Consider the following 20,559-nt stretch of genomic DNA (forward strand, 5'->3'; position numbering starts at 1 on the left):
AACGCCTCTTAATGTATGTCGTGGTCAATAGTGTCAAATGCCACAGATGAATCTAAAAGGCAGAGAATGTTCTGCTTATTTTCCCTTGCATTCCGAGTCAGTGATTGAATACTCGAAGAAGGACAGTCTCTGAAACTGTTCTTCTAGATTATTCTTTTTGACATGTGCCAAGAATAAAACAAAGAATGCCTTTTTCTAAAAGCTTCAAAAGGAATGGAAGGTTGGAAACTGGACGGTCGTTTTAAATTCGTTTTGGTTTTGCGATGTTTTTTTTTTAAACGTGGTTTAACTAGAGCTGTCTTGAAAGGGGTTGGAACTATGTCAGATAGTAGAGATGCGTTGATAATTTTAGTAGTTGATAGTGTAAGAGAATCAACGCGTAGTTTCAAGAGCTGGACTGGTAGAGGATCCAGCTCGCACGATTTTGTGGGCACTCTCAGTATCACGCTCTTAACAAACTCCTCGGTTTCAGGCTGAAAATAGCTGAATATCAATTTTCCATTGAAAGTTAAATCATCTGAATAATTTCCGAAACTGTCCAAACGATTTCTGATATTTTCTTTTTTTTCAGAGAATAAGTAAGGTAGTTTACATGAAAGCCAATTATTAAAGTGGCCGAAACAGAAGTGACATGACAGAAACAATTCATGATCGAAAATCAAAACCATTTCACCAACGACTGATGACGTCAAACATCCCGCGTAAAGCTAGCACCCTTTTAGGTTTTAAATTATGCAAGTCATTGGCCAGTTTTTATCATGTAATCAATCTCAATCAATTGAAGCGGGGTGAGATCTCCGTATTCGATACTTACTGTTGTCTCTGATCATCCTATTACAAAAGCACCAATCAAATCTTGCAAAATTGATCCGTTACCAGCCAAACTCATGTCTGGATGTGTAAACACGCTTGGTCCATCTATAACTAAAGTAATTAATCTTTTACTCCCCAATGGTAATGTTCCATCTTGTCCTAGAAAACGCCTTAGTTACTTAGTTTCAACTATCTATCTCTGAAAATGCGACCAATAGACCAGAATGAATTAAATAATTATCGACCAGTTTCTAACCTGTCCTTTCTCTCTAAGCAGCTTGAATAGGTGTCCTTCATCAGTTACTGAATCATCTTTATGTCAATGATCTTCAACAGCCTTGTAACCCGTCGGCTTATAGATAGTATGCGCTTGGCTAAGAAGCTCATAACATTGCCATCCGGAAGTATAACGGACCAACACACAAAACTGTGTGTATCCATGAACGTTTATAGATAGAATGCGCTTGGCCAAGGAGTTCACAACATTGCCATCCGGAAGTATAACGGACCAACACACAAACTCTGTGTAACCATGAACTTTTATAGTCTGGTTAATACAGTTTAGTGAGAACAACTCACAAACGCGGATGGCAAAAACAATAACAAAGGCCTGAGTGACGTCATCTGCATACTATCTATAGTCGGGTTAATACAGTTCAGTGAGCATTACTCATAAACGCGGATAGCAAAAAAAAAACAAACAAAAAAAAAACAATAACAAAGACATGAGTGACGTCACCTTCTATCTATAGAGCAGGCTACAGCACGGAAACTGCACTTTTGAAGGTCTACAATGATTTAATAAAGAATGCAGACTAATAAAATATTTTTATGCCTACCAGATTTATCTGCGCATTTTTGACACTATCAACCATGACATTTTGTTGGCCCGTGTTGAGAATTTTTGAGGATTTTACTTGAAGCTCAGTGGTGTGGTTTTAATCATGCCTTTGAATCTATATGATCTTGTACACTCCTGTTTCCAAAAGTAGAATCTAAGATCTAATAGCGCTAGATAGAACAAGTTTATCTAAACCGAAAACATCCCGCAAAATTGGTGAACATCGTTTGGATTTGCGGCACCCCGTTTTTGGAACGCTCTTCCCCAAAATATTGGCAGTGCTGACTCATTATCAGCTTTCAAATCTAAATAGGCTTCCTAAGTCGTGACGTAATCCTGCGCAGCAACGCATGGCAACAAACCGGCTGGCTCTAAACAGTCGAGAAAAATGGCTGACATGAACTCTATTTCCATCGCCGCCCTTATGAAATACTTCTCCAATGAGCATAAAAGTGTCTCGCGAGGTGAAAATCATCATCAGTCAGGTCATGTTTTGACTTTCACTTACTCAGATGGCTTGATGTTCGGCAAAGTTCAAGCCAGCATGAAGAATAAAGAGTATTCTGTGAAGGTAAGTCATTTCGTCTTCTCATTCTCACTCTCAAAATCTCACATCTCCGTAAAACTACTGTTGGACAATAATCAGTTTACTTTGAGTTTAGGCAGATTTAGTATATCCAATGGAAAGATTTAACTGTTTACGTTCGATTTTAGTTAGGGAGAGAGAGAGGGAGTCATTGAATTATTGTGTTTTTATCTTATGGACCACGGACTTTGAGGTCTTAGTCTTGCTTCGCTAAGTTTCGTTGCTATTGACTATAGTCTACTACATACTATTTAGTATCGTGTTGTAACCTTTATTATAATACTCATATGAGCATCACAATCACCAATCACGCTAGACATTTTATCATACTTCATGTGGGGCAGCGTGGATCAGCGGCACGGTTTTTGCTTCGTACCCGAAAGGTACCGAGTTCGTTCACCCGCCGCTGCGCTGTGTGGCCTTGAGCAAGTCACCTCGCCCTAGCTCAATTTGCGGCGCTGCACCGCGGTTATTCCAGTCTTCCCTGGGAATAGACCCTAGAGATAAATTTCCTCTATGGGATGAATAAAGGATTTATTTAGACCAGTGTTAGTCACGGTAAACTAAACTTCCTATTGGGTTAAGGTGTAATGTAAATGTTGCTGCTTGAAACTCGAAGAAATCAATAACATTGTGAAATTGAATGTGAACTTCAATTCAATATACGAAAACAGATAATATGGACGTTTCGGGTTTCCCCCTTATCAACAAAGCAAGATGAATGAAAGAATCACTTAATTTGTTTTTTTAATTGAGTTTTTATACAGCGTAATATCCACTAAATGTGCTCAAAGTGCTTTACAAGGGGTCCCTGGCCAACAGCAACATTTAACATGTAAGATGGGACATGATGCCTGTTGGGCGATATTACAATTTTTCGGACAGAGACAACGCTGTTAACGGCCAGGTACTCATTTGACACCTGAGTACGGTGAGAGATTGTGAGTAAAGAGCCTTCTCCAAAGACTCAACTATGTGCCGAGCGAGGCCCAAACCCAGGACCTTCTGATCTGAAAGCGAGTGTCATACCACAAGACCACAACAGACGTTTTATTAGTTTGTTTGTTTTTTGCCTATTGAGCATGGTCGCAGCTCTAAATTTGAATCTTTTATTCTTTTACTTCCACAGATCTATCTTGATGATGCCTTGGGTTGATTCAGTCCAAAACTAATTTGTGTGGTTTTATTTAACAATGTTAATGACATTGAACATACATTGACACAACAATGCCATAATTTGTCATGTTTATCATGTAAAATCATGTATGGACCTACAAAACCATTATTTTGAATGGTGATTTGATGATGATGAACAAAATATGTGTGTTGTACAAAATAAATGGCAAAGCTAACAAAATGCAGTCTCCTTAATAAGAGGAGACTGGGGATTGACAAGTGCTGCAACAAATTGAAAAATAATATCAGATGTTTCTCTTAACATGGTTGGAATATATGAGAGGATGTTAACATTTTTCAGTCTTTCATTAGCCCTCTCAACATGAATTCTACATGAAGCAATTTCTTTTGATGTAAAAAGGGAGGGATATTTACAGTTACTCCTTGAGGTAAAATATCTTGAATCAGGATGGGGTTTTACCTTTATTACCTTTATCTGCTAAAATTAAATCTCCAGGGCTTAAAATTAAAAGTTTTAGTAATCCACAATTTTGTACAATGACCTTATCCGAGACAGACCCTGGATACAGTTTAGAAATAAAATTTATCACACCATTTGGACTCAGACCAACAAGAGCTTTAACAGAATTCATGGACCTATAAGAAGAATAAGTTAACCGTTGTTTATCCATTTCTTTAGGAATAGCAATTTGGTCATCTGTACAATCAATGATCATTCTGCAATTTAGAAATCTTAAAAATGATGATGGAGCTGACAGTTTATTTTTATGTCTAGAAGGGCATGTAACCTTCATAACATTTTCAAAGAGAAGCTTATGGCTTATGTAAAACATGAATAAAAGTTTGTATAATATTTGTTATAGTACTTTCACCAACGCTAAACAATTGTGAAATATGAAGGTTAGCGTAGTTCTGTCTAAGTTTCATAAGTGTAATAATGAAAATTTGGTCTTTTAACGCAACTGTCTCTTCCTGAACTTCCCATCCACTATAATAAATAATGTTACCTCTAAAGCACTCAACATATTGAACAATAATATTAAATATTTTAAAACAATATACACCTGTCTCCATTCGAAGAACTTTTTCTGTAAGGCTTGAAACAGTGTAAGTGCGTTGAATCTAACTTAGTTGGGTTTTTTAAAGCTAGCTATTTCCTTATTTTTGTCTGTAATTTCTTGTTCTTGAATTAAATTTGTTGTTCTATTTAAAATATCCTCACTTGTTCTACAATCTGTTTTTTTTAAAGATGGAATCCTGTGATGATGGTGACGAGAGTTGAGATGATGATGAGGGAGAAGATAATGAGGATGATGATGAGGAGGAAAATAATGATGATGAGGAATCTGGTTTTTTTAAAGGTGGGACTTTGTGATGATGATGAAGAGAGTTGAGCTGATGATGATGATGATGATGATGATGATGATGATGGTGATGGTGGTGGTGGTGGTGGTGGTGGTGGTGGTGGTGGTGGTGGTGGTGGTGGTGGACTTCTTGATGTTGGTGCCAATTGAGATGGGGTGGGAATTCCTTGTGTCACTTTTCTTTTCTTTCTTTCTGGCTCTGATGGAAACAATTTATTTTTATTTCTGTCAAACCATTCAGGGAGGTTGGCTTTGTCACCATCTCTAAAGTGACAAGAACACACTCTTGATGATGATGTTGGATCTTTTGTCCTTTCTCCTGAAATGAAAAGATTAAAAAAAAACAATAATTCTGTTGGGCATATTGGGTATATTATTTAATTTGATAGGTACTTTGTTTTAGACTATCTTGTTTGACACCAGCTCAATGCATGATAAATCAAAGGTGTGCAAGAGACTAGGTTACTGGTGGGTCTCTCGCCTGTCTTTTATGAAATCGCACATTCAGCAAAATGTCGCACTTCCTCATTACGTCTTTTGATGATTTGACTAGGTATAGATAAAAATATGAATTCTTAAATTTACACAGTTAAAGTTGATCTTGGGGTTGAGTGTGGCAAGACTGGCGTTTTCTCTTTATTTCAGTCAGCATTGTACTGGACAGTGCGGTGATGGAAACTTTGGAGTGTCAACAATCGGGCACAGGTAAAGGAGAGAGGTCCCTGCCGCCATCTTGCTTTGTTCACACAGAGAAGCCACCTCGGCTGTCGGGGAGGGGAGGCATGGCAGAGAATCAGAGAAACTTTCCAAAAAAAAAAGAGGAAAGTATGTGTGTTTGTGTGTGTGTGTGTGTGTGTGTGTGTGTGTGTGTGTGTGTGAGAGAGAGAGAGAGATATATATCTGCGTGAGGGGAGGGGGGGGGGGGGGGGAGGAGGGTTGCGTTATTTTATTTATTTATTTTCATTTTGCCATAAAGGTATCGAGTTTAAAGTAAGATTTTAACAAATATTTTCTTCTCTTTCTTCTTGTTCTCCTTTTTTTAAAAATTATCACTTATCAGTAGAACTTAACTCTCATTCAGTTTATCAGCCTTAACATCAAAACGATTGAGATATCATTTTTGCTTCAACTTCAATAAAAACCTAGTTTGGAATGTATTTTTATTTATAATTTCGTGCAATTGTACACTTTAATCATAAAATATAGGTCTACGTAAGCTAGAACTTGACCTAGATCTGGACTACGAACTCTATCAAATGTTCGACGAGGCGTGCGTGCTTACCTGACTAAAGTGATCCACTTTTTCTTCAATTTTTTGTCTGCCTGTCCATTTGGAAATCTGTAAAACTTGCAGGAGTGACTCTCTGACTGGTGTAAACAATCTGGTACAAAACACTGGACCATATTTAAGATAAAAATTGTTTTTTGAGCGATTTTCCAATTATTCCTTGCCCGGACCAAGCACGGATTTTTTTTGTTTAGAGCCAGCCGATTCGTTGCTAGGCGGACGTGACGTCAGACTGTGGAATCCTATTGAAAATTCACACGTTTTTCTCAGGATTTCTATTTTGTAAATGAAGTTTTTCCTCTCATGTGTAAAATGTGTTATTTGTTTGCTATGGTAGACGGCTGAGTATACAATTGAATTTGTATTTAAAAAAAAAATTCATTGTATAATTTTATGAATGTAATGCGGGGCAAGGCTCTATACAAATGTCATTATTATTATTATTATTATTATTATTATTATTATTATTATTATTATTATTATTATTATTATTATTATTATTATTATTATTATTATTATTATTATTATTATTATTATTATTATTATTATTATTATTATTATTATTATTATTCCCAAGTAGACCACACGTGCGATGAGAATAGTTTGTTTTCCCACGGACCATAATTCGGGACTGGAACAGCTTCGCACCAGACATTTCAGACATTGAAAACAGTGAAAATTTCAGCAAAACAAAAAAAAAATCATTTGATAAGGAGGTAATTGTTGTAGACAGAAGGATTTATAACTTTATGAACATCAGCAGCAATGGAGAATATGCCCTTTGGAGATTGAAATTAAACTTGAATGAGCCATTGGATATGAGATCCAAATCACGCGGAGACAATTGGAATCAAAATATTCGATTTCTTGATTATATTGAATAGCCTTGTTGAAATCTAGACATAAATCGTTCATAAATTATCTTCTATTTCTTAAAGTATTATTCCCCTATGACAATAGCTAAATAAAATATGAATTCAAATGTAGTCGTATGTCGCATAGTAAAGTAATAATAATCTTATTAATGCAATAAATATTGAAAGTTCGATAGCGTTTCATCACAGTAGAAGCCAGATATTCTCATTAAAAGAAAAGAAAAGATAAGAACTGTCTATATTGATAATCTATTTTCTTTCAAAATTGCTCCCGAAATTTTTGTTTCCGAAATGCAACGTCTCATTATATCAAAATAAATAAATTCGCTTGTTCAATTTAATCGGTAAATACGTTGAATTGCGAGATCAATAAATTCTACTAACGGCGTCTGATTGTCTGAATAATATCAATTTTCTAGTTTTGAAAATGAACAATTCATGTTTCAACACGATAGTAATTCGTAGTTGTTAAGGAAATGATCTCTCATTACACCATCTCCATTTTCCACTATTTCAAAAGGACTTATTTCTAAATCGATCGCTAAACTAACATAATTCACAATAATGGTTAATCAATTGTGTTCCGATTATTGAGAATAGCTGTAAGATTTAAGGAATTAGATGAATCAAAGAACGTTACTTATTCACTTAAGTTGAGGGTATCAATATTTTTCGTATATATAATGTCTAGGAAACCCAAGTTTATAATAAATTTATTCACACGTCTAATGCTATCTTGTATTTTTTTTTTTTAATATACCTGATTTAGTTGTGATAAGTATTTCTAAACGAAAGAAATATTGTCACTAACCGACGTGTATTTATTTATACATTGAACCTCGTCACTAATTCTTAATTTAAGTTTTATATCTTTTAAAGTTTGTAGCCCGTTAATAATGACCATGGCGTCCACCAATGCCAGCCACAATTCTACCAGTGACTTGTTGGTTGTTGTTGTGAAAGACAATTTTGAGCCTTTTAGGCCATCAGAAATATTTGTCAGCAACGAAGTACGGGCTGCGACAGTTACTGTCGTAGATCTCTGCCTCTCATTCATCATTGCTAATGTGGGGATCGTCAGCAATATTATAGTCATTACAGTTTTTGCCAAACAGGGATACGAAGAAAGTATGAATATATCGATGACCGCCATTGCGATATGGGATTTGTTGAAATGTCTTGCGGGTTCTATACAGCGGATGTCAGGACCAATAAGTCTTTTCTCAGAAGCAGACGCCGAATCGTGGAACAACATAATGACGGTTGTAATGACTTACTTCATCTGCTTCGCTACTTACGTGTCAAGCGTCATGGCTGCCTACGTTGCTGTGGAGAGATGTCTGTGCGTAACTCTTCCGTTCACTGTAAAAACTCTCCTAACTCCAAAAGTCACATTGATTGCCATGATCACAATTTCAGTGGTCGTTTTTGGATTGTTTGCAGTTATTTTCGGTATATACGATATTGTCTGGGTGTTTAGTCCAAAATGGAACAAAACTATTGCTATTTACAAGTACAATGAATTTTTCCAAGCCCACCATGGCCCCTTGATGAAGTACTACAATCTTTCCGGGGTCATATGGCCAATATTCAGTTTTATTGTCATCGTTATATGCACTTTAATAATCATCTATCAACTCAGGAAAGCAACAAAATTTCGATCAGAGAATAAAGCAGTGGCGGAAACGAGCTCATCCCTCTCAGATCGCGATAAACAAGTTGTAAAGATGTTATTGGTCATCATCGCAATCTACGTCACTAACTTGTCTCCAAGAATTGCCCTCTACATGGCCAAGTTTTTTGTGTATGATCTTTATTTTATGCGGAAATACCATAACATATTTATAGTGGTCGTGTATTGGTTATTTGTCCTAGACTTTGTAAATGCCACGGTAAATTTGTACGTCTTCCTTGCGATGAGTTCCAACTTTAGGATGACTGCAAAGTCATTGTTTGGCCTCAAAACCGAGAAAAAATAATAAGTAATTTCCCACCATAAATGTACTATTTTGAATGACATATTATACGAGTTGTGTCCGTCTTGCTGCAGCTGCAAATATTATGTTCGCTTACACCAAAACTATTACTTAATAAACTCATTGTAACCATACCCTTTACAAACCATGTTCCAAAATTTGAAAAAAAGCAGTCTTTAAGAATGGACAATTAAAAAAGTGCTCTCTCTTTCCCAAGATAATGCTAATTATTTCATGTTTTTATAAAACAATGCAACGGTATCGAAGAAGGTGATCAAGACAATAACGGCGAAAGTCTTTATAAAATTTCATCACAAACTCTGACAACGAACCTCCTGTTCAATCGATAAATAATTGGAAAACACTTTACTACATGTGTATTTCACTTTCTTTTGGTGGAATAGAATAAAATATGAAGTAAAACTTAAATATTTTGACTTTCATGGTAATAAAATTTTGGACTTGCCACGTAACATATTATTTATATTTTTTTAAAAATTACCATGACAAATCTTACTGAGACCAGCATTTAGTGCGGTTTTGATGCAAGGATTGTCTGATTATGTTTGCATAAAACGCCAAACAGGTCAGAAAAAGATCAAGTGTTTCAGGGAATTTTTTTCCTGCTTAAATTCCCAAATAAATATAAATTGATTCTTATTTTCTTATCACGCAGACATGAAACGTTCAACATATTTTTTCAGGTCAGCGTACCCATCCCCCTGCCTGTCGTTCTTGTAATAATATGATTTACATCTTATCATCAGGTGTCTATGAAACAAACTGACAGCTCTAATTTGTAAAAATATAGGCATATGGCAGATTTAGACAAAAAAAATAATCCGAAATGGTACATTATACCACATTCAGGTAATATGTATATTACTATTATACACATCCGAAATGATCAGAAAATCGGTAGCAACTGTGACTATCGTGTTAATGTTTCATTTTATTTGTTACCTCTGTTTATCTCGTTCATACGTGTAAAACAAGCCATATCTCCTAAGACCGTCTCGTCAACATCCATTCCAAACAAAATATATCTTTTTAAAATGTAAGTTGTAATTATTTTTTCCAAAACAATTTATAAAGCCAAAAATGTTACATATAGAGATGATGATGAACTTTTGGCTCCCATGCCATATCCCTCACATTGCAAGCTATTGGTCATGCAACGTATGAATTAGACATGACTTTTTAATAAATTGCAACGCATAGTAAATCCAAGATAAAATATCTAGAATCATCTTTATATTAAACATCTTTTTATTTCCTAAGCCGATTATAGTTTTACATTGTAATTTATTATTTCACTATAATAAGATAGATCTTCTGATATAATGCGGGAGTGAGGGGGGAGGGCAGGGATTGTAATAAGGGAAAAAGAACGAAAAGGGCGGATAGAGAGCAAGTGAGCGAGCGAGCGAGCGAGAGTGAGTGAGTGAGAGAGAGAGAGAGAGAGAGAGAGAGAGAGAGAGAGAGAGAGGGGGGGGGGGGGATAGACAGAGAGAGAGAGAGATAGAAAGATATATATATTATATATATATATATATATATATATATATATATATATATATATATATATATATATATATATATATATATATATATAGTCTTGTTTTGTTTCGTTGAATATGTTTTCATTTGAAGAGAGGCTGTTTAGCCGTTGTTCTATCATGGTGGGTATTTGTTTTAGGCTAGCACTATTCAGTATCTGATACTGAATAGTGGTTTTGCACTATTCAGTATCTGATACTGAATAGTGGTTTTGCACTATTCAGTATCTGATACTGAATAGTGGTTTTGCACTATTCAGTATCTGACACTGAATAGTGGTTTTGCACTATAATACGGTGTTTTTTTTCCGAAACCCGACAAAGTTATGGGAAGAGGGCAGCTGTGGGAGTGAATCTCGGACTCAGAGAAGTGTACAACAGTGGGGAGTGAACCTGGGACTGGGTTTCAGCGGGTTTCGTAATAAAAAGCCGGACGACACCTGGCAATATCCGACAAAGTTATGGGACGTAGGCAGCAGCGTGTGTGTGTGTGTGTGTAGAGGCTGAGGGGGGGGGGGGAAGGAGAGGGTGAACCTGAGATTCAGGGAAGTGTACACCAGTGGGGAGTGAACCTGGGACTCTGGGTTTTATAAAAAAGCAATCACAAATTGGGGGGGGGGGGATTACTTTTGTACGAAACCCGACAATATGCGGCAAAGAAGTGGAAAGTAGGCAACGCGTGGGGAGTGAACCTGGGACTCAGTGAAGTGTACACCAGTGGGGAGTGAACCTGAGACTATGGTTTTCGGCGAGCTTCAGCTAGTTTCATATAAAATCAATTACTTTTTTTACAAAACCCGACGAAACCTTGCAATATCCAAGAAAGTTATGGGTAGTAGGCAACAGTGGGGAGTGAACCTGAGATTCGGGGAAGTGTACACCAGTGGGGAGTGAACCTGGGACTGGGTTTCGGCGGATTTTGTTATTTTAAAAAAGCAATTACTTTTTGTTTACGAAATGCGCCAAATGCCAACAAATTGGGGCAAAGTTATGGAAAGTAGGCAAATAATGGGGACTGAACCTGAGACTCAGGGAAGTGTACACCAGTAGGGAGTGAACCTGAGACTCTGGGTTTAGGCGAATTTCAGCGAGTTTCATATATAAGCAATTACTTTTTTATGAAACCCGACGAAACCTGGAAATATCCGAGAAAGTTATTGAAGTGGCAATAGTGGGGGGGGGGGGGGGGGGGGGGGTGAACCTGAGATTCATGGAAGTATACACATGTGGGGAGTGAACCTGAGACTCTGGTTTTTGGCGGGTTTCAGCGAGTTTCATATAAATGCAATTACTTTTATACGAAACCGGCAATATCCGACAAAGTTATGGGAAGTAGGCAACAGTGGGGAGTGAAACTGAGACTCAGGGAAGTGTACACCAGTGGGGAGTGAACCTGAGACTATGGTTTTCGGCGGTTTTCGGCGAGTTTCACATGAAAACTATTACTTTTTTTACGAAACCCGGCAATATCCGAAAGTTACTGAAAGTAGGAAAACAGTGGGGAGTGAACCTGAGACTCAGAGAAGTGTACACCAGTGGGGAGTGAACCTGAGACTATGGTATTTGGCGGGTTTCAGCGAGTTTCACATAAAAGCAATTACTTTTTTACGAAACCCGACGAAACCTGGCAATACCCGACAAAGTTATTGAAGTAGGCAACAGTGGGGGGTGAACCTGAGATTCAGGGAAGTACACACTTGTGGGGAGTGAACCTGGGACTCTGGATATTGTAAAAAGACAGTACCAAGGGGGAGGGGGAATTACTGTTTTACGAAACCCGCCAAAACCCGACAAAGTGATGGGAAGCAGGCAGCAGTGGGGAGTGAATCTGGGATTTGGACACAGATGAGGATTGAACCTGGGACTGCGAGAGGCTGATACCAGTGGACAGTGAGCTCAGAATGTACTTTTATTTCGAAAACTACCGAAATTATCAAAAGTTATGGGAAGTGGGCACCATTGGGCAATGAACCGGGACTCAGGGAAGTGCACACTGGTTGAGAGTGAACCTGGGACTGTGAGAAGAGGATATCAGTGGAAATGAACCTGGGACTATGGGACTACAATAATAATAATAATAATAATAATAATAATAATAATAATAATAATAATAATAATAATAATAATAATAATAATAATAATAATAATAATAATAATAATAATAGTATAATATAAACATTAAAATATATTACAAGCAAATAAAATGATTAAAACAAAAATATTGGGGAAAAATAAAAGTTAACCCTGCCGGGATTTGAACTCTCGAACCTTAAGTTCAGAGTCAAACAGCTTATCCACCAAGCCATGGTGTCACTGAACTTTTAGTGACATTTAATCATGTCTATTTAGACATTAAAAAATGTATTTGAATGCCACTCTTATTTTGATATTTTGAACTATGTTAATTGCACAATAGCAGAAATTTAAAAATAACGATCAAAATATTTCTACAACTTTGAATCGGGCTGTCAGTTACTGCACGTGTTCAATCTGGTAGTAGGTCAGCAGTTTATTTACATTCAACTGAGATTGTCGCACTTTTCACTCTCTCTATAATAAAAGAGTTCCTTATGGATACTGAATAGTGGCAAAGCACTATTCAGTATCTGATACTGAATAACCACTTCCTTTGTTTTATTATCGTAGGTGGGTGGTTGGAGTGTTTGTGGACGTACAATGGGGCGCTGTTGGGTTTCTTGTATGGTCTATCCGTGTTAGTTTTGAGGCAGAGGGTTGTGTCCAGGAAATCGACTTGGTGTAGGTTACTTTCTAGTGTGATTTTGAGGTCGAGATCCTTGAATAATTTTATGAGTTTTTTCTTCATTCTTTCAATGTTGGATTTTGATGTTGTGGTGTGTGTTCCGAGTCCGTCGTCCCTGTAGAGGCCGAAGTTTATGTTAGGCAGTTGGTCCTTGATCTGGTGTGTGATGTAGAGGCCCACTAGTTCGCAAACTTCTGCTCCGTCGTATGCACCCATGGTGACGTCAAATTGGCCTTTTTTCTTGGTCCAGATTTCTCCATTGTGGAAGAGGAGCGACCGTCTTGCGTGTTTGATTATGTTTATGGTGTTTTGGTCGATGTCGGTGTGCTCTGTTGCGAATGTGATGGCTCTGGTGAATGTTTTTTCTGTTATACTGGCGTAAAAATCAGAGATATCAAGCTGTATGACTTGTAGGTTGCGTTTGTTGGTGAGGGTTTTAAACCATTTGATGACTGCTTGTGCTTATATATATATATATATATATATATATATATATATATATATATATATATATATATATATACCTATATTATAGTAAAATGGTCTCTCTCTCTCTCTCTCTCTCTCTCTCTCTCTCTCTCCTCTCTCTCTCTCTCTATATATATATATATATATATATATATGTATATGTATATTATATATATATATATATATATATATATATATATATATATATATATATATATATAGAGAGAGAGAGAGAGAGAGAGAGAGAGAGACCATTTTACTATAATATAGGTATCTCTTTCTATCAATCTATCTACACTCTATGTCTCCCCCCCCCCACCCCCCACCCTCTCTCTCTCTCTCTCTCTCTCTCTCTCTCTCTCTCTCTCTCTCTCTCTCTCTCTCTCTCTCTCTAAATATATTTATCTATAGCTATTTAAATATATATATATATATATATATATATATATATATATATATATATATATATATATATATACACACACACACACATATATATATATATATATATATATATATATATATATATATATATATATATATATATATATATTATATAGGAAAAAAAATAGAAATGATTTACTAACTCTATCTACATAAAGAAGATAAACCAATAATACTATAAAGAACAAAACCTCAAACTGAAAAGTCTCTACCTAAAACATCATGGAAAGTATGAATGAAACAATATCTAACATCATGTAGACACTAGACCCATCTCTTTCCCCTATAGTCTCGACCAACATCTTATCCAAGGCTACACAACTCGTCTTGTGTCACTTTTGACACTTGATGCCAGTTTTGCTTATTCAATGTCAGATCAAATGCCACTGAAAGGAGTACCCAATGACTCATGAAGGCGTCTGCTTCCATTCGCTTGCTTTCCCTCTCTCCCGATGAGGCCACCAAATAAAATCGCTTGGTACCGTGTTGCCTAGGCTTTACGCTGTGTTGTCTAAAGATGTGTTTGCATATGCGAAATTTAGATTTTTGTCTCCAAATCAAATCATTGGATATGGATATCAGATGACATTATCTATCGATTGGTACAATTGTAAAATGTTGCAATTCTTTACCGATGATTTTCAGTATTTTCCCAAAAATGGCAGGCTTACCCAGCAGAAAAATATATTTTTTAAACTCAAGTAATCTCTTTAAAGAAACAACTTTATGTTCTTATTAATTAAACAAAGAGTGATGTACAAAATAAATCTGATTAAGAAAAAAATGTATATTGTGTCATAACAAATGTGACGATTTTGATTTAGGTAGTAGTAAGGAGAGGGTTAAGGTCGAAGTCTAGTTCTACTGGGATAACCGCCAGCATTCTGCGCCATGTTGTTTCCTGCCTTCCCTTCCCTCTCGCCTTTCTGTCCTTTCGAATCCACCGATCTGTGCCAATCGTCATTCTTTTCTTCGCTTCTCAATATATGCCCAATCCAATTCCATGTTGTATTTTTTTGTTCACAGACTTCATTCGACATGGGAATTGCTCATTGGACAATAATCCACAGAGCACAAATTATGTATCTTTAACGATTACATTATTGAGGGCCGATGTGAAAACCAAGTCGAAATGCATTTACTGATAACGGAAATGGCAGCAATACATTTCGACTTTGTTTTTACAGCGTTTCTCAACGATCACCTCCAATCTTTGATAAACAGAACCGGGGAAAAACATGAACAGATGACACCCCAGCTCACTATCTCAACAACAGGGAGACAAGCGTGATATCAAAAATCTGGTTCCTATCTCATTGAATTCTCATTGAATGTGTAAAACTCCTCTTCCGGGAGACTGAATACATACCTTGTGTATATGATTTTCTGGTTTCAAAGTGATGACAGCTTACTTTCTCGTCCAAAAATAATATGCTGGTCGACAATAAAAAACATCCATACTCGCTCGCTCTTTTACGTCCCGTAATCCGTAGACTCTGCCTGTGCATCCTGCTGATACGTAAACACTGGCAAATTAACGGGGGGGGGGGGGGGGGGGGGGGGGGGGGGGGGGTTAGCTTTTATGGGAGTTATTAAACTCTCGACAGTCCTCACTAACAAACGTATTCTTAAATTACAGTGGATCTATGACCCAGTTTGCAATGATGATTGTTTTGTTTTTAAATCAAAGATGACCCTTTTAGTCCTCAGAGCAGGATTCGACACAATGGACTACGCTAATTCGATGCTATGAAGATGACGCCATGCGATCAGTTATTTTTTTCAGCAGACTGGCATGTCTTTTATTTTATTTTATTTTATTAGTTTTTTTTTGTTTTTGTTTTTGTTTTGTTTTTTGTTTGTTTGTTTTATCTATGTGAGAGATTTAAGTTTTAATATAATATTATGGATGTTTGCACATCAAGTTTTGAGACGGAATGACTTATTTTTCTAACTTGGTGTTGCTACCAACCAAGCAATCGTAACCATAAACCTTTGACCAACCAGATCTGAGAATAGGGAATGGGAAAAAAGGAGGAAAAGAAGATAGAGATATTACACACAGTTGTAACTAAACGAAAGTCAATGTGTTTGGTGTGCGTTACTGTTTGATCGTGTGATTGGACCAATTTTCTTCAACACTGTATAATTGCCGTTTGCTTGAATCTTTTTGCATACCGTACCCCATACAGTTGCTATTAACAAGGTCGTTTTCCAGCAGGATGGATTTCCTGGCAGATGGATTGGAAGGGGTGGGTCCATCAACTGGCCACTCAGATCACCTGAAATCATCACCTCTCTTGATTTCTCTCTCCCTCTCTCTCTCTCTCTCTCTCTATATATATATATATATATATATATATATATATATATCTCTCTCTCTCTCTCTCTCTCTCTATATATATATATATATATATTATATATATATATATATATATATATATATATATATATCTCAGTTCAACTTAAGTCAAATCGTTATAGTTATAGATGCGGAAAGGGGAAAGAACACACTTGACATCATATTAACCACATCCCCTTGTCTAAGAGACAAAGTGGAAGTTGTATCAGGAATTAGTGATCACGAAGCAATACTAATACTATGTGACATAAAACTTAAACATAAAATACAGCGCTAACCACCTCGGGATATTTTAATGTACTCAAAAGGGAACATGTAGCTACAAGATTTTTGATAAACAGTGATCTGCTAAAAACATAAACAAGAACTGGGAACATTTTATAACATCACTCATGAAATTGATTGACAAACACATTCATAAGAAAAGGATAAGTGGAAGACCACATTTACCATGGATAACCCATAAAATCAAACGTCTAATTAATAAGAAACAAAGGCGATACAACAAAAGCCAAATTGCATAACAAACAGAGAGAAAGACTGGAATGAGTTTCACAGACTCCGTTGTTAAGTTCACGCAGAACTTAAAAAAGAACATGACAACTATGTAAATAATATGCTTGAGCCAGAGACAACGGACGATAGTCCAAATTGCAGAATTACGAACAGATTCCGGAGATACATCCATGCTAGGTGCAAAGATGCGTCCGGTATACAAGTCCTTCCTGAAGGCTCAGATATGACAGACACAGAAGGAAAATGCAATATACAGTGTGTATTGAACAAACAGTACGAAAATGTGTTTGCTATAGAAGACCCCTCAATGCCAATCATAGGTAAAGGCATCATAACATCTATGCCAAGAATCAACATAACCACATACGGTATACGAAAGCAGCTGCGACAATTAAACTTAAACCCATCCAAGGCAGTAGGGCCAGACCCCATATCAACAAGAATACCAACAGAATGTGCAGATGAAATAGCCCCGTTTCTGTGTACGATTTTCCACGAATCCCTGAACAAAGGAACAGTGCTTATCGACTGGAAGCATGCCCTTATAACCCCACTCTATTAAAAGGGCAAACAAAACCTAGCTTCAAATTATATTCTTGTACCTCTAATTTCAGTAGTTTGCAAGATACAAGAACACATTATATTCCATTCTATCATGGAACACTATAACATACTAGTCGACCACCAGCACAGCTTCAGGAAAAAACAAAACAGTCATGCGAGACGCAATTAATCAATACAATAGAAGAAATTGCAAGATCACTAGACAACAAAAAAACTAAATGATCTCCTGGTATAGACTTCTCTAAACCGGTTGACACTGAACCACACAAACGACTACAATTAAAACTCGAGCAAAGCGGAATTCGGAATATTGGGGGTAATGAAACAAATCAGTCCGAGAATATGGAACAACAACCGCAACATCTTCTACTTTGGTTTAAGGACTCGCTTTGCAATCGAACGGAACAAGTTGTCATTGACGGAAACTCAAGCGAAAAATGTAATGTATGTATTATCAGGAGTACCGCAAGGAACAGTACTTCTATTGCATAACAGAGAGGAATGGGGCCTTTCTGCTTCTTGATAATTATAAACGACCTTGGAAACGAATTATCTCCACAAACAAGGCTTAAACTGTTCGCAAACGATATCCTTCTTTTCAGGACAATAGATAGTAGCGCAGTTGCACATGAACTCCAGAAAGATCTTGATTCCCTCCGGACGTGGTCGGATACATGGCACATAAAGTTACATCCATCAAAATGCTATGTTATGTCAATATCAAACAAGAAAGAACCTTATACTCACGATTACAAAATGCATGATCCTCCTTTACAACGTTTTGACTCCATAAAATACCTCAGAGTCCATTTCAAGAAGGAATTAAAGTGGCAAACCCATATCGAACATATCACAGCAAAGGCAAGTAGGGATTTCTCAAAAGGAAGATAAATCAATGCCCACGAAGAATTAAAGCCCAGGCGTAAACAGCACTTTTCAGGCCAATATTAGAATATGCCAGCGCCGTGTGCGACCCCTACACAAAATCTGACATAGACAAGATTGGAAAAAGTGCAAAGAGCAGCTGCAAGATTCGCAATCCGATGCAAATCCAGAGACCCGAATGGAAACCATTGAGAAACCGTCGAAAGGTATCCCGTATTGTTACCTTACACAAAACCATCAACGACCCAAACTCAACCACCATCATCCCAAACTACATAAAAAGCAAATCAGATAGGTACGCGACACGTAGATACAATGCATCATAATACACACGAGTACAACCATTTACAAGAACACACAAATTCAAACACAGGGTTTTCCCCACGAACACTAAATGACTGGAATGTCCTGCCACCGGGCATAACGAGAGAGAGAGAGAGAGAGAGAGAGAGAGAGAGAGAGAGAGGGGGGGGGGGAGGGGGGGGGGGGTTAGATACGTTGAGAGAGAATGGAGGATTCGATGTAGAGGTTTAACTTTAAACGAAATGAAGCACTGTCTGTTACATACATTTTGTGTAAATCTGCATCAGACGCATTAAAAAAAATTTCTTCCAATTTTTATTATTTTTTTCGTTAAAAATCACTTGAGTCAAATTTCGTCTTTAAAGAATTAATTAATTAATAAACAAAAAGCGCGACTGTATTGTAACGGCTTTTTGCATCTTGCTGAAATTTCCACCACAAAAAAACAAAACAAAAAAAAAAAAAAAACAAACAAAAAAACAAAAAAAAACAAAAACAAAAACAAACTTGAATAGTGATGGAAAACTATGAAAAAATAAAATGTTTCTATTATTTATCGTTTTTAAGCTATTTCAATTCTTTATCGGGTAGCAAAAGCAACAACAAATCAAAACAAAACAAAACAAACCAAAAAAAACCCCCAAAACAAAGAAAAACAAACAAACAAAGACAAAAATAATAAAAAACAACAAAAATCAATAAACAAACAAAAAACAAAACAGAAATCCACCCTATATAATCACTATTATAAAAGAAAAAAGGTTAAAATTGAAACAGTATCTCGGCATCATCGCCTCAAAATAATATTATCATGACAATTGCTCAAAAACTGCACTATAAGGCCAACTGATTCAGCCAGGAGTGAGCATAGAAGGAACATGGCCAATGGCAGTACCGATCACCACCCTGTGTTAGAGTTAGAGCCAAAATTTGAGGAGTGGGTGTGTTTGTGTTGTGTGTCATAGTGGCGGGTTTAGGGAATTGAGGGGTTGGGGGGTGGTGGTCAATGGATCGATCGATTGGAAGCCCTGCTTGCCAACTGACTGTTGTTATCAAGACCAAGTGATATTGGTATCATCATGCACGGAACCCCCCCCCCCTCTCTCTCTCTCTCTTTCTCTCTCTCTCTCTCTCTTTCTCTCTCTCTCTCTCTCTCTCTCTCTCTCTCTCTCTCTCTCTCTCTCTCTCATATTTTCTCCCTTCACGTTCTTTACTTGCTTACTAGATATGGAAGTTGAAGTTATGTAATTTTGGAAATTTAGAAAGAAAATTAAAAGTCAGAGTAGATAGATATGATTGTTGACAAATAGATAGACATAATATGCAAGATCAGCTGCATTCATTAGTGAATTAGACGTAAAGACTCATGTGTGGATGGGTACCTCGATGGGCAGTGACGGATATTGTAAGGCGACTCGTACTTTATGAAATGGCCTGCTTGGGCATCAAATAAAACTGTGAATTCCATTGATCATGGAAAATCTGTGGAAATGCGATATATAAATGTATATATATATATATATATATATATATATATATATATATATATTATATATATATATATATATATATATATATATATATCACTTATAACACAGAATCACCCTGGTCTCATTGACCACCGTGTGTTTTTGACGTTATTACATAACTTTCAAAGCAAGCATTTGTTGTTCGTGTTGGGTTTGTATGTGTGTGTATGTGTGTGTGTGTGTGTGTGTGTGTGTGTGCGGTAATGAAAGGTTGGAGTGTGGTGGAAATGTAGGAGGAGGAGGAGATGATGAACTATGGAGACGATGTTGATGACGATAAGGAACTGC

At 36.7% G+C, this 20,559-nt stretch overlaps 1 protein-coding gene and 2 long non-coding RNA genes across 3 annotated transcripts; 2 read left to right on the plus strand and 1 right to left on the minus strand.

Moving 5' to 3' along the window:
- Positions 1-2,086: 2,086 nt before the first annotated feature.
- On the plus strand, positions 2,087-4,592 carry LOC144971016 (uncharacterized). The gene is made up of 2 exons (XR_013645060.1): positions 2,087-2,225; positions 3,370-4,592. It is a non-coding gene; the product is annotated as an uncharacterized LOC144971016 (long non-coding RNA).
- On the minus strand, positions 4,588-6,346 carry LOC144971015 (uncharacterized). Its single transcript, XR_013645059.1, has 2 exons — positions 6,024-6,346; positions 4,588-5,060 (listed from the first exon to the last, which is right to left on the minus strand). It is a non-coding gene; the product is annotated as an uncharacterized LOC144971015 (long non-coding RNA).
- Positions 6,347-7,568: 1,222 nt separating this feature from the next.
- On the plus strand, positions 7,569-9,348 carry LOC144971018 (uncharacterized). The gene has a single exon (XM_078911308.1). The coding sequence runs from the start codon at positions 7,801-7,803 to the stop codon at positions 8,881-8,883; it is 1,083 nt and encodes a 360-aa protein (XP_078767434.1). The 5' UTR covers positions 7,569-7,800; the 3' UTR covers positions 8,884-9,348.
- Positions 9,349-20,559: the final 11,211 nt, after the last annotated feature.

Source organism: Berghia stephanieae, chromosome 4 (assembly GCF_034508935.2).
Source record: "Berghia stephanieae isolate SIO BIC M18660-M18661 chromosome 4, UCSD_Bste_1.3, whole genome shotgun sequence".
Lineage (NCBI taxonomy): Eukaryota > Metazoa > Mollusca > Gastropoda > Nudibranchia > Aeolidiidae > Berghia > Berghia stephanieae.

Bases quoted from the DNA above. Each gene is read 5' to 3' on its own strand.
- LOC144971018 (XM_078911308.1), top strand. From the start codon at position 7,801: ATGACCATGGCGTCCACCAATGCCAGCCACAATTCTACCAGTGACTTG.